The sequence below is a fragment of the Sander lucioperca genome, chromosome 19 (assembly GCF_008315115.2).
Source record: "Sander lucioperca isolate FBNREF2018 chromosome 19, SLUC_FBN_1.2, whole genome shotgun sequence".
Classification (NCBI taxonomy): domain Eukaryota; kingdom Metazoa; phylum Chordata; class Actinopteri; order Perciformes; family Percidae; genus Sander; species Sander lucioperca.
In genome coordinates, this window is record NC_050191.1 from 12,168,553 (window position 1) to 12,183,311 (window position 14,759).

The 14,759-nt window shown below is 38.6% G+C and overlaps 1 protein-coding gene across 3 annotated transcripts; it reads left to right on the forward strand.

The window, feature by feature from the left end:
• Positions 1 to 1,227: 1,227 nt before the first annotated feature.
• si:dkey-12h9.6 (macoilin-1) lies at positions 1,228 to 14,255 on the forward strand. Of its 3 annotated transcripts, none has more exons than XM_031322515.2 (11): positions 1,228 to 1,720; positions 5,752 to 5,893; positions 6,005 to 6,131; positions 6,790 to 6,913; positions 7,212 to 7,390; positions 8,261 to 8,723; positions 8,826 to 8,984; positions 10,005 to 10,175; positions 10,834 to 10,960; positions 11,736 to 11,910; positions 12,655 to 14,255. In XM_031322515.2, the coding sequence occupies exons 2-11, from the start codon at positions 5,774 to 5,776 to the stop codon at positions 12,843 to 12,845; spliced, it is 1,836 nt and encodes a 611-aa protein (XP_031178375.1). In that variant the 5' UTR covers positions 1,228 to 1,720; positions 5,752 to 5,773; the 3' UTR covers positions 12,846 to 14,255. The 3 variants fall into 3 exon arrangements, with proteins under 3 accessions (XP_031178375.1, XP_035851426.1, XP_031178374.1); XM_035995533.1 differs by lacking the exon at positions 1,228 to 1,720 and adding an exon at positions 3,820 to 4,201 and having other exon boundaries at positions 7,212 to 7,387; XM_031322514.2 differs by lacking the exon at positions 1,228 to 1,720 and adding an exon at positions 3,821 to 4,201.
• The last annotated feature ends 504 nt before the right edge of the window (positions 14,256 to 14,759 follow it).

Here is a 14,759-nt window from a genome sequence, read left to right on the forward strand (position 1 = left end):
ACCAAAGGGTAAAGAAATGCTTATATTTTATATTACATTACAAAATGTTACCGTTTTTTTTATTTTTACGAATGAAGGTTTGGTGTAGATTTTGCTATATTTTAATGCAAACTGCTATTATATACACATTAACCAAAATGCACATTTTTTTGTGAGAGTGACAAGACCTATTTAACCTTTGTGTAAAATATGCTTTCTTGTAGTCAACATCTTACCTGTGTTTACACCAGGTAAGAGATGTGAATAAACAACAATCACAAGTGATTCAGAAACACATTCTGATTGGTCCTGGTACAGGGCAAAATCCTGTTTAAAACAAACTTGACTATTATTTTCATAGGCTAGCTGACCAAGTGTAATGGAGTGTTTAATCTTGGTTTTAAAGTCAGTTGAACATAGTAAATCAAATACAGTTTGCACTTAGCGCTGAGATCTTTGGTCAGATTTCAATGGAGTGAGCTCTTTTTTTTCAGCATCCTGTTTCTAATCCAAAGTGACTGTGATGTGGCGAGATAACAGCTCAGACTAAATGAGCTGTCTACAGCCTGGACAGACTGATGTAACTGATCTACCAGTGTCTTCCTGCAAAATGTACTTTTTGTGTTTCTGCCAACTTATTTACTTCTCTCTGTTCTTGTCCTGATCTCTTTCTCTTTTCTTTCTTTCTTAATACTACTTAGTTGAAAGAAATAGCAAGGGAAATGTATCCTCTGCACTTGATTACTTTCTCTCTCACCAGACATGCTGTCTGACAAGCTGTCTGGCGGAGCTGTAGTAAACTGTGTTAACATATCAGATTTTAACTCAGCCATGACGTATCTGCAAAGCTGGCCAATCTTGGCTGCTGAAACTTCAACTTGCAAGATTCACCAAGTCACATTGATAATTTATATAAAATCTACAACAATGCAGATAATGTGAAAAGTCATTATTTTAGCCATATTACACAGTCTACTTTTAAGTTCGACAAACTGACGCCAAAGTCATAAACATTCTCTAGCCTTGGGACCAACTGTTGAGGCTCGCTGCTGGAGTTGATAAGCCCCACAGGATGACACCGCTGGGCTTATCAAGCTCGGCCAAGCCAGAAGACCTCTGCTATCGCTGGACGAAGTAGCAGAGGAAAAACTCATCCCGTTATCGCCTCTGCTGGGAGAATAACACCCCTCCCCCTGTCCGCTCCCTTCAGGTAGTGCTCTCATCTGTCTTCTTAGTTAACCTCATGGGGATTGCACTAGTAACAAATCAGAAACATGTGCTCACTTTTGTATGACTTGTTTATGCTGTGGTATGAAGAGTGAGCCTCTCTTGGCATGCAGACAAGACTACAGAAATTCAGCCCAAGTGTTTATTTTAAATGAAAGAAGTTTGTTATCACATGAAGCGGCACTAATTTAAACACAGTAGCAGTGTGTGTGTGTGACAATGTGGTGATAGGAAATCTAATGTTGTAGTTAGAGTGGATTATTTAATTAACCAAAATGAAAACAACCTCTTCTGTAAGTGCAGAGTGGAAACCCAGAAACGACTCATAACAAAAAAAAACTCCAGTCTGGATAAATTCCAACAAGCCGAGCCTGTAGATCCATCTGTGCTTCTCAGTTGTAGACTGTGTGCATTATACAAACACAGCCTTATTTGAACCAGGAGCCTGCTGTGTAGCCAGAACATGTGTGGCTGACCCCTGAGGAGAGGCACACTGTGCTAGCCTCAGATGTGGGTAAGTAGTTATATCTTTTTTTATTTATTTTTTTTAAGTAAAATCTAGCATTTTGAAAGAAAAGTTGCAGCCTGCCTGACTTGACTAAGGACATCCTTGTTATGGAGGGCTCATTCTGCCACCAATAATGACAACTTTAAACAACTTTAAAGGTGCAGTAGGTAAGACTTATAAAACTACTGGCGTTTTTCCACTACATGGTACCTGCTTGACTCACCTCGACTCTACTCGCCTTTTTTGGTTTTCCATTATGAAAAAAAGTCCCTGGTACCTGCTAACAGGTAGTTTTTTTAGTATCGCCTCCGTTGAGGTTCCAAGTGAGCTAAGCCGATACCAAAAGGTGACGTGAAAACCTGCAGACTACCGATTGATCGGAGAGAATCGTCACTAATCACTGTGTCATCATTGCTAGCGACAGACAGGGGTGTCCTGAACAAACCCGCCATTTTAAAATAGTTTAGCCAGCGGTGTTTTTTGTCTTTTGAAACAAAATTTGTCCTCTGGCTGTGGAAACAGCCACATGCCGAGAATCAACAACAACACGCATTTGATGTTCTGTGTGTGTGTGTGTGTGTGTGTGTGTGTGTGTCGCGTTAGGTCGCGGCAGTTTCCTGCGGCGTCGCTATGACGACCAGCCACGCTCGCCTCACGCATGAAGCGGCACTAAATCTGCAATGGAAAAAAAGGAGGACGGGGCAACGCGGCCGAGTTGAGCTGAGTCGAGCAGGCAGACTGTAGTGCGATTTGCAAAAATCCACAGCTGTTCAGATGCACCAGTCAGGACTGGGGTGTCTAACTGCGTGTCAATCACTACTCATGCTCACGCATTCATTCTCCCTTGTGGGGGGAGGGGTTTAGGAGACCGTTTTGGGCTTTATCTGAAAGGGGGGAGGGACTGAGAAGTTGTCGATGTTCAAATGTTTTGGCTAAGTCCTGGATCTTCACAGTCCTACCTACAGCACCTTTAAAATCTACTCTGGATGTCCAAGGCCTAATGTTTCGCTTCCCAGCATTCATTATATAAATAGTAACTCCATATTTAAATACATTTTACATTTCCCAAAGGTTTTGTAAATATGTCATAATTTTAAAGACCATGATGCATCAACTAATTTCATTGCAGTTCAACACTCTTAACCCCATTGTTCCTGCCTTTTTTCCAAGTTGAAATACAGTTTAGATTGAAATTGCTTAAAGCTTGGACATTAAAGATTTAGGAAAAAAGGATGACACATTATTAGTAGTCTCGACACAGCAAGCAGGTGAGGTCGAAAACTGTTTCTTGGCTCAGCTTTAGGAAGTCCATATGGAATTAATGTTTCCTCCCTACTCCTGCCAAATCCACCCTGTCAAATGCGTTCTTCCTCTTTGTGAGTTTACATCTTACATACAGTCAAAGGGCACCTGCCCTTGCAGGCGGTGTTTGTCCAGAGAGGCGTTGAGCCAAAGTAAATTTCCTTTCTAATCTCTGGTTTAATACTTTAGGCTATTTGACCTGTTCAGTAATCAGCAGAGGGACACAAGCTTCAATGCTAAGTATCTTTGTCTGGGTTGTCTGTATTTGCCTTTTGCCCCGCTCACGCTTGTAAATAGTGTTTATTATCTTGATTTATTCTCCTCAAGGCGAAATTTGTTTTGCAGTCAGTGGAAACAAAGAACATGTACAACGTTTAACATAGTAAAACAATAAAATACATGAAAAATCGAATAAAAATATGTAAAAGATATGGTAATGTAAACACACATACACTTTTGCATCTTAATCCTATAGACAAATATCCCCAGGAAACCACACAATTCTACTGCTGCTGTTGCACAACTTACACTTAACACTTACAGTATTCTAAACTTGAATTCATATTTATATATTCTCATTTATATTAATATTTTTACTACTCTATTTTTGTAACACAGCGTATTGCACTACATGTTTGTAGCTTGTTTTGTATCTTGTTATATCCACAATATCTGTGTATATTGTATGCAGTGGGCTTAGATAGGCCTATATATTTCATATTTAAACTATATTATACATTGTTAGTTTTATTGTTGTATTTATTATAGGGCTACTTGGCATTATTTTAAAGTGTGTATTTGTAAAGCTGCTGGTAATATTATGATTGTTACTATATTATATTGTTAATGAATACATATTAAGTACAGTCTGTACAGTGTGTTCTTCTGCTCCCCTCCTGCGATGAACACTTGTAGGTACAACATCCACTGAGCATGCGTAGAACCGTAGTGAGCCTGTATCTGTTCCTAGACATCATCACAGGTTGAGCTGAACATCCTCTTCCACAAGGAGAGATCTTCATCATTTATTTGTGCCATTTTTCTGTCTCCGCTGCCGCTGCTTCTGCGGTGTAAAAACAAACAGCACGGAGGGGGTAGAAGCCATAAGATGAAGAAACGTTATGTGGACGCGAGCAGACTACGGAAAATGAAAAAACTGAAAATAACGGAGAAGCTGTCTGAAAGGTAGCTAGCGCTGCGAGCCGCGTCGCCCTGACGGAGGCTGCTTTTGTTATGGTGCCTCGTCTTTGTGTAAATTTCAGCCGTCGTCATCCTGCTCACCTGTCTGCCTCACATCCCACATCACTTCATCTCGTGTCTCACATTTTATATGAACGAGCCTGGGGCTTTAATACGCACCATTACAGTTTGATTGCGCAGGCAGAAGCGTAGACATGTTGTGCGAGTTACTTCACCCGACATTGTTGACAGAAAGACAGAAATCAGCAGCAAGCAAGTTAACGTCGGCCTGCTTCTCCTCAGGGTTGTTACATCTGATTTTACACTGTGTCCTCAATTAGGCCAGATTATGCCTACGGTTAACGCATTGTTTGTATTAACTGAAAATGTAATAGCCCAAAGGAGAGCAGATCATTTTGCACATAAATAAGCATAATTTGAAAGCGTCTAGACAGAGTCCAGACAAGAAAAGACTGCCTCAGGAGAAAGAAACCACTTGTTTTAATTGTGCATTGTTTCACATATTAAAATGTTTTTTATTTACTGTCAGACAGTAAATAAAAAACATTTTAATATAGCCTACAGTATTTTGAAAACACACACTGTCTTATTTTGTTTTTATGAATTTGCAATCAAATAGCCTTTACAAGTCTTGCTAATTTTTATTGTGGAATACCTTGCATATTTGGCAGCTATGATGAAAATAAAAATAAATTAAAATACTCTATTGGCAATATAAAGAAAAATTAAAATAGGCCTACTCTATTTTTCTAGAATTTAAGATGCTGTAGTCCTCCATTTCTCTCCTTTCTAAGTCTTGAAGAGTACATGTTTTTTGTGGAATAAGTTGCATATTTGGCAGTTATATCTAAAATACAAATGAGATAAATTAAAATATGCTCTTTAAGTAGGCTAACATTATAAGGCTAATTTGAACGTATGAAGAATTTAAGCTGCTGTCCCTTACTCTTTCAATAAAATATTGCTTTTTGTTTGTTGCATATTTAGTATTTTCTTTAGTATAAAATACCTGTAAGATAAATTCAAATACATTTTATATTAGTGACATCAAAAGGGAGATTTAAAACTTGCATGTGCAATAGTGTGCTGTGGTGCTCCCTCTCGCCTCCAGCTGAAATATTGCCATGGTTACCAAACAAAGAAGGGGTGATGTGATAACAGTCTATGGACGAGCAGAACAAAGGAGAAAACCACAGCTCCTATTTGGCTCGTGATCGCCTGATCAAATGAATGAGGGAACAGTCATTGTTCTTTAGTGCCTCTACTTAAAAGGACGGACTGCAATTTTAAGATGCAGCTGCTCAATTATAGGTTTAGCAACATGTATCCGATTCCCAGTCTTGTATTGGCTTCTGTGTGTTTAATGCTTTGCTTAAGAGGCTTTGCTGCATCTGAAATGTGTTTATTTACTGGAATCAGAGCCTAGAATACTTTTTTAATTAAATAGTTTCACATTTGTACACACTGAATACACCCCTCTGCTGATGGTTTATATATAATAATAAAAGTGATAGACTTCATCTGTGTGTTTGCAGTGCGTACACCTTCCTGAAGTTTATGATGATGTGGACGCTGGTGCTGCTGGCAGATTTCATCCTTGAATTCAGACTGGAGTACTTGTGGCCGTGCTGGCTCTTCTTTGGGAGTGTATACACCACTTTCCACTGCCACGGGCTGGTGAGAACCCCTCCTGTGTGATTTCATATTGTGTGCCCAGACAATGATAATCCTACAAAATGAATCCAGTGCTTTTTACTGAAATTAATGTTGTTGTTTTTTTGCTTGCAGGTTATCTGTGTTGTTTTTGTTTGTGCTGCCTTCACTCTGGACATCTTTTGTTTAATTTTTGTTCCTTTGCACTGGCTGTTCTTTGTGGCAAGCACCTATGTGTTATTTAATTACATATGGCACACTGGTGAGTATGTGGATTATTGTTTGTTTTGTTCTGTTTTTCACCGCACATATGACAAAATATGCCATACTCTGTTCCTCTCATACAAATTAACCGTTGTTTTTAATGGATATGCAGCCTATTTAGTGAAGTATTTAATTTAATTGAATTAGCAGAGATTTTATTAGAATAAGTACTCTTTCCATCTCCTCACATCTGATCCTTCATTCCAGCAGCAGTCAGACTCTTTAATGCAACATCATAATGTAGCACTGCTAGCTGTTTCTGCAATATGAGCCATCACTGGACAATATTCTGCACTATGCATATTTATTTATTTATTACTCTGTGTCACCTCCTACTGTGCAATATGTTTTTTCTATTCATCCGCACCTTACTCAATTGTATATCTGTGTATATATACTGTCTGTTTATATAAGGGTGTTTATTGTGTAAATATGTTTGTATTATTACTATTATTATAACTGATTCTATTTTTTCTATTTCTTTTAATACTTTCTGTATATTTTCTCTCCTATGTCTATTTAATGTGTATTTGTGTTATTCTGATGTGTGTACATTTTTTTCTTTTGAGCTGCTGTAGCACAGGAATTTCCTCAGTGTGGGATTAATAAAGTCTATCTTATCTTATTTTATCTTATTATGTTATATTCTTCTGCAGAGAAAGGCATCTGTATATCGACGGTGTCCCTGTGGATTCTGCTTGTGTACACAGAGGCTTCACTTCGACTCAGAGACCTTAAAACCTCTCATGCCAATCTGTCTCATCTTTTTGCTGCACACTGGTATGTTGATGTAACACAAATCACCCTTTCTGCCTTTAGAAGAATTTTCAGAATTGTTTTTTTTTTTTAAGGATTTCTTATGTAAGATTAATTGAGCTGTAATAAAAACAGCAACAAACTTTTATTAATCCCCTGTGTGATATTATGAATCGGCTTAGATGTTCGTGCACCATAAGTACTATGCATGCATCTATAAATAGACTAACAAATAATAATAGAAATTGGTTAGCCAGTTTATAGCTTTTTAATGTGGCACACACATTCTAACTGTGTTTTCCCCTGTTGTATTCACATTCAGCATTGGATATCCTGTAGTGTATCTGGGGTTTGATGCCACCTGCTACTTCACCAACATCTTCAAGCTGCGCATACAGAAAGCTGTGCAGAGTGAGAATGATTTCCACATGCACCTCCTGCAGCACTCGCTCCCTCCAGGCCTGCAGGTTTACCCCAAGACTGGCACAGATGGCAGCAGCAGTAAGTCTTTTGCACCATTTATTAATACACACTTCTATCTACTATTCTTACAATCTGCAGGATGTTCCTAATTTATCAGATCAGAGGTTTGGCACTCAAAGTAACCACTCAGTCCTATACTGTTTATTGATTAAACATTGAAAAAAGACCAGGAAATCATCCTTTTCAGCAAATGAGGAAATTCTTACAGAATGCAATTACTCCCTTTTTTCCCCTTTTGTCACCCAAGGGAAAATGATGACAACATAACTCAAGTGGCAGCAGATATTGCACACAGACAAGGGTCTGCAAAGGTGTTGTTGATTAGGGTTGTCATCGACTAAAGATACTTGTCGACCACGCGATTAGTTTATTTAATAGACAGATCTGTGAAACTGAGTTTCTCTACAAAGAATCATGCAAAAGCACTACTTTAAATCTTGTGTTTAGCAGAGATGTGCTCATAAGTTTCTCGGAAATAAGTAATTCAGCATGAAATAGCATAAAAATGATTAATCCACTAAAGAAATCTCAGTCGACTAAGACCAAAACGAATAGGGGGCAGCACTATTGTTGATATGTGGTAGCACAACGTTAATAAGTGTCCTGCTGCTCATTTACATCATTATTTATGCATTATTTGCTGGTATGCGTACCAGAAAAGGTCAGTGAGGAAAGGAGTACAGATGAGTCCATCCTACTTAGGGGAATCCTTTTGACTGCAGCAAATCTTTATAACACCTAAATGCAACAAACTGAACTTTCTCCACTGTTGTTCACACCTAAGACAGCAGACTGCAAATGTTTTTGCACTGTTCATATACTGCAGAATTAAGATCATATTAGAAAGATGATATTGACATTTTGTTTTTTATCTGCCTGTTCTTGCAGGCTCAAAGTGGAAAATAAAGCCTGAGTCGACCCAGTATCAGTGTCAGAACGGCGCTGTAGTGGCCCATGATGAGGTGCACTCTGTGGACTGCCTCCAGATCCGCAGTGAGGAGAAAGCATTGGAGAAGGGAACACAGGAGGTGAGGTCAGCTGAATTAAACCGGCGTCCATTATCATCCAAACCTAGTGAGTCCAGAGAGCTGCTCCACTGTGGGGCAGGAGGACCGGAATCCTCTACAACCCTGGAAAATCTACCTCAAGATGAGCAAGGAAGCAAAGCCACACGGGCGGCTAAAAGCTCCTCGCCAAAAGCCCGCAGAGGCAGCACGAACACTCCTTCACCACCTGCAGGGAGGACTGAGAAGAAGCAGAGATCCAGCTCAAAAACACTCAGCCCCAACCGGGACGTAACAGAGAAGAGTGCCACAGCAGCTCAGAATCACCACACTGAACAGATGACCAAGTATGCCACCATTAACTTCAGTTTAGTTCGATATTAGGCATGTGAAAGTACAATTAGAAAAAATCTCTCTTTCCCTGTAACTCCACCTTTATTATCTTTCAGGCTGGAACAGGAGCTGAGGAGGCTGAAGGGTGAGCTGCAGGTGAGCAGGCAGAGCGAGCAGGAGCTGCGAAGTCACATCTGCAACTTGACCAACAGCGAGAGGAGCCTGAGACCAGAGGTTTCCCTGCTCAGACAGTCCAACATGCTGCTCCAGAGCAAGTGAGTCATCCACTAGATCCACTGCGAAAAGCTCTTTGGCTCCTTCTATGGGCCGTTTTACACATTACATTAGTCTATAAATAAAAAGTAAGACATGGATGAAATGCTGCTCAGACTATGGCAATCTGTGTGAAAGCAAACCATTTGTGGAATGATGTTTCTATCCTCAAAATGATTGATGAAAATTATTATAATATGAAGTCATAGTTCATGCTAAGTGGATTGAGGCTCACAATTCTCATCCATAAATGAATGTTACACGTTGGCTCCTTCTTGTAACAAAAGAGGAAGCTTACACAAATGTCAACTCAAAGCCTTTATTTGGCCAAACTACAAATGAACATAAACTTCAGTCAGTAATATCAGTTGTGCCATGAGTGTATCATGAGGTAAGTGTAAAAGGAAAAGTCACAATATAATGGATAAGGGTAGAGGTGGAGTGTCCCCAGGGTGGTGCATGGTGAAGAGAGATACCAGAGCCTGCAGCCATCTTAAATACATGTGAGCCAGGCCGTCACAACTTACTGAAATCTTTCACAGCATGAGATCTTAAATTCACGAGAATGTATACAAATAATAATAATAATTTATATGGTGTGGGGCTACTAAAACACAATCCTTCTTGGTCATGCTGTTTAATGTCCTGTGTAGTGCTTTTCTCTTACTCAATAGTAGAAATGTGACTCCACAGTTTTATCTGGAAAAACTCTAATAATACTCTAAATGCACTGCAAACTGAAAACAACTGTGCTCTAAAAACTTCACAGATGAACTATATCAACATTTACTACATCAAACCCACATCATTGTCTGAGATGGGCACATTATGCACAGCTTTGATCAGCGATTCTGATGAGACTTTTTAAAACAAGGTGCTCTCCAGCAACCACAAGGATTCTGTCTTTTTGCAAGACACTGTGAAATTAGTCTCAAACAAGTCTATTTGGATGTGGCAGTAAACCATTTTTTATGGTCTTATTTTCAATATTATCTAAAGTGAGATTAATGCTTTTCCTTCAGGATTCTGTGTCTGACTAAAACCAAGCAGAGGGACAAACAGAGCAGTGCGATGCTGGAGAAGAAGACCAGATCAGAGACGGAGGCCAGAGTCTCTGTTGAAAAACAGTTGGCTGAGCTTCAGGCTCAGAAACTGGAGGAAGCAGCCAGCACAGCACGAAGTCTAACAAACAGGTAAATCACACCTCTTAAACCTTTAAAACTCCTGTTACTGACGTGGCTTTGTACCTGGAAAGTAAAGCTGAATCTGCATTTGTATGCTACTCAGTATAATTAAATGCTGCTGTGAGTGTATGTCCAAACATGTAATGAAATAGTTTGAATAATGCTTTTTCGCTTTCTTGCTGAAAGTTAGATGAGGAGATCGATACCGCTCTCATGTATGTGTGTTCAGTATGAAGCTGGAACCAGCAGCTGATTAGCTTAGCTACCTACAAGCCCCCTAAAGCTCACTAATTGAAACGTTATATCTCATTTGTTTAATTTGTGCACAAACCGAAGAGTAAAAAAAACACCACTTGTGGTTTCACAGGAGTTATGTTTGGGACTATTTCTTTGTGGTATGTCTTGTTATCTAAGTCTCGGCAAGAAAGTGAATAAGCCAAAATGTCGAACTATTCCTTAATTCCACACATGACGTTTTTCATAGATTGTAATATATTTCTTTGCATTTTATGTATCTGTCTTCATTACATGTGTGGAATATTTAAAAAAAAAGCAAGACCAATGCAAATTTAATGCCATGTTTCTTTCTGTGTAAACTGGTCTTTATTTCCAATGAAACCCCTCACTTACTGTTCAAAACTGTTATTTTCTCCGTCTCCTACACCAGGCAGGAACACTGTGAGACCCAAATGTTAAGGAAAAGAGTTAAAGATCTAGAGACAGAGTACAAACAACTACAGCTCGAGTGTCAAGTGAAAGAGAGTCGTGTGGTAGATCTAGAGAGTGATGTTGAGGTATCTTTTTTACACTATTTGGGAATGAACTTGTGAGTTTAAGTGTCTGTGAGTCTCAAGTGTTCCAGTACTTGGTTGTCCTCAGTTTGGTCTTGTAGACGTTTTGCTGTTTGAGTTCTGATTTTTATGTCTGTAATTCTTTGTGTTTGTAAAATCTCTTGAAACTGAATCGTTCATTGGGATCATTTAGTATTTAAAAAAAAAACAATGTCATGATGGAATGCAGTCAACACATTGCACTTTGTCATCCTATCAGTATGCAGTAATATTGTATGGTTGTGTTTGTTGTCTTGACATCAGGTGTGTACATTGTTGTACTGTGTGGTATTTGATTTCATTTTAGTGACATACTCTCCATGAAGCATGCTGAAACAAAAGCCAGGTCTTTCATAAAAAAAACATTGCACTGCTTTAATAAATACATTTCAGAGTATGGGTCACCTCCCTCAAAATGTTAAAAGTCAATGTTAACACAGAAATAATCATCCCTCAGAGTATCTAATATAATGTGCAGCTTTCATGTTTTTTGAATGGCTGGCCAATTCATCATGGAACTGTTTACTTCTGTGGTTCATTGGTTTCCTAAGTGAATGAACCTCAACACATGTTAATGAAGGCAAAAGAAACATAGTGAAGCACTGACTATGATATTTTAAAAAGGCAAAAATACTTAGGAAACCAAAGCACTAGAATCCCTCAGGTGTTCATCGCACAAGGTTGATTGATGTTTTGTCGTTTTACTGTGTTCTTACTGTCAATGTGTTTGTGGACTCAGGCTCTGGGAAAATACCGCTGTGTGGAGAAAGAGACGGACATGCTGCTGTCCACTCTGTCAGCCATGCAGGAGAAAGCTCAACATCTGGAGTACAACCTGAGCGCAGAGACTCGCATCAAACTGGACCTGTTCTCGGCTCTAGGAGACGCCCGCCGACAGCTGGAAATCGCTCAAGGTCCCCACTCTTTCTCTTAGCATTTCTATTGTCTTATTGTGCAACTTAATTTTAAATTTGAGTGTATTCTTAATACCTGTGGTGTGCGACTTTTTCGACTTACTGCTTCAAAAATCTGGCTGGATCGTTTGTGGAGGACAGTCTAAAGATGCAGTGGAGCAATTTTGGTGTCATTTGAGCATAAACTGTGGCAGGAGTAGTTTAATTAGTTTTACAGTTTTTGAGAAGCTCAAAGCATATGAACATTTCTGCTCAGTTGGGCCTAAATATTGGTGACAGTTGCAAAGTGCAAGCATGTATGACTGTTTTATGAGTTTTCAAAGTTTTCAACTTTAGACGGTTGCTATAGCGCCATCATCAGGACTATTTGCCCACAAAGCCAGTTGAGGAAGTTTAGCATAGGACTGGACCAATGTGCAAAGTTTGGTGAGTTTTTATGCATGGGAAGATAGATTTCAATGTAAGAAGAATAAGAAGAAGAATATCCACAAATACAAGTTTCAAATAACAAATGTAGAACATTGTGTAGTCTTGGTAAAGGTTTTTGGTCTCAGAACACAGAGACAAATGCCATATTGACTTTACATAAGGGTAGTTTTTATAGTTGGAAAACTTGAGGGGAGAGAATAACTCCTAAGGATCCTGCTTTTCACATGTTATAGTTCAACAATGACTTGGAATATTATGATATGCTACATCCTGCACTGTCCACGCCCTCAGGTATTACTTTTGTTTGTCCTTCAGATAAAGTGATGAGGCAGGACCGGGAAATAAAGGAGATGAAGCAGAAGATTGCGGAGGTGATGGCCGTCAGTCCAGGCTTATCCTACATGGCTCCTCGGCCTCCGGTGCCGCAGTATCTCACCAAGCTACTCAACTCTGAGCGTTACATGCTGAATCCACGAGCGCTGATGTACCAGTGTCTGAAGAAATAAAGGATGTCATCGCCTTTTTTTGATCTTTAGACCCCTCTACATAAAACATCAGGGCAAGGGGCTAATGGATTTTTATTACAGAGCTAAATGACACCATGAAGTCATCTACTTCCAGCCATGAGTGGAACCAGAATGAACCTCCACAAGTCAAATGCCTTTTGCTGCACTGATGGTGCTACCTTTACATTATTATATTTCCTGTTTCCTCCAACATCAAGGGTTGAAGTTTTTTTTTACTCGAAAACAATCTGATATGCAGAGCTGCTGTAGACACAATTTATATGTAAAGATACAGCATAAACCATCTAGTTGGGATGCAACCGAAAAAAGCACATTTCTTCAAATTCAGACCCTATAAATTTGTCTAAATGAATGATTTCTGGATAACTTCAAAATGGACAAGTAGATGAACATTGTTTACATACTGTAGCTTTAAAAGACAGATTAACTCTGTATTATATATTTTCAGGCATGACAGTAAAACTACACACTTACACACTACAAAGTTGTAAGATTTTAGGGACTATAATAACCTTTTTTTTATTCAAGTGTCCCAGGTAGACATGACAGTGAGCCAGCATGCACAATACCAGGACCCTGTAACTGAAGCAGCTAAATGGAATTCAGCTATCATTACTTTCATTATTTACACCTGTGCTTTTCCTACTGTGACATGTCAAAATGTTATAAAAATAAGATTTCATGCTGCAACAGATTTTGGTAAAATATGTTTCTGACTTAATACCAATATATGAATGTCTCAATATGAATATAGAGAGATGATACATGATAATATTGAATTATCCCCAAACCCTAGTTAGTTGTGTTTATGGACTTCCCTTGAATTTTAAGACTGAAATAAACAATTATTTGATAAAATACAAATATTAGGTCGAGACAATATTCTATTTACATTTCTCTCAAAGCATAAATTGAATTATTAACCAACAACATCATTATGCTCAATCTTTAAGAAAAGTATGTCTGTTCCTGTAAATGGTGGATTAAGAATATTTAAATTGTGCTGAAATTATGATCAAATTACCACTTTTTAAAATCTAAACGTGTTTTGGAATGAGAACCTTCAGAGTTGCAGATATTTTGATTTAACAGGTGTCATTTTTGTGTGAAGCTTCCTGCCTTCAATCTGGGAGTTTCTTGAGAACAATGTGCAGTGATGTTTAATTGTCGGCATGACCAGATAAAGTTGAGGAGGAACAGTAAAAAGAGTTCATAGTGAGTAGCAATTCTTTCTCTTTGTTCCAACTGACAGCTAACAGCTACATTTGGCAGCTCTCGGCTCCACAGTGGCAAACCTCTGAAAAGGGAGAAAGTGCGAATAAGAGAACTGAATGGTTTCCACTTTGTTTGCAAGAATTAGACTTCGTTCATGAATTAAAGTGGAGTTGTTCACGAACTGCCGTGACCCCGTGTTGCAACCTTGCAAGAACAAGGAATGGTGTTAACCAAACATGGTTCATGAATTTAATTACTGTGCCTATATATATTACTTTCAAACTGGGAAGGAAAACATAAATTAAATGTGAAAGAGTTACGTGTTTGAATTGAAGTGCTATGTACTCTTTTTGTAGGGTTTTTTGTTTAATTTTTCTTTTATTTACTCACAATGTACAGAATTGAAAATACCCATGCAGCTGAAAAACACTCATGAACTGGATGTCTCCATTTTGGTAGCTTTTTATTTAGAGTGTGTTTCTAGGGTGTTTTGTATCAAAAATATTTTTTAGTCCTGCTGTACTTTTATTATACTGCTGTAATTTTGTACGGCAATGTGTTTGTCCGCATGAAATGTGTTTTATTCAACTGTTATTTGAGCACACATTGTGACTTTAAGTATGTACATGAATATACTTGTACAAGGGCTACAGTTTCTTAAAATTTTGAACAAATAAT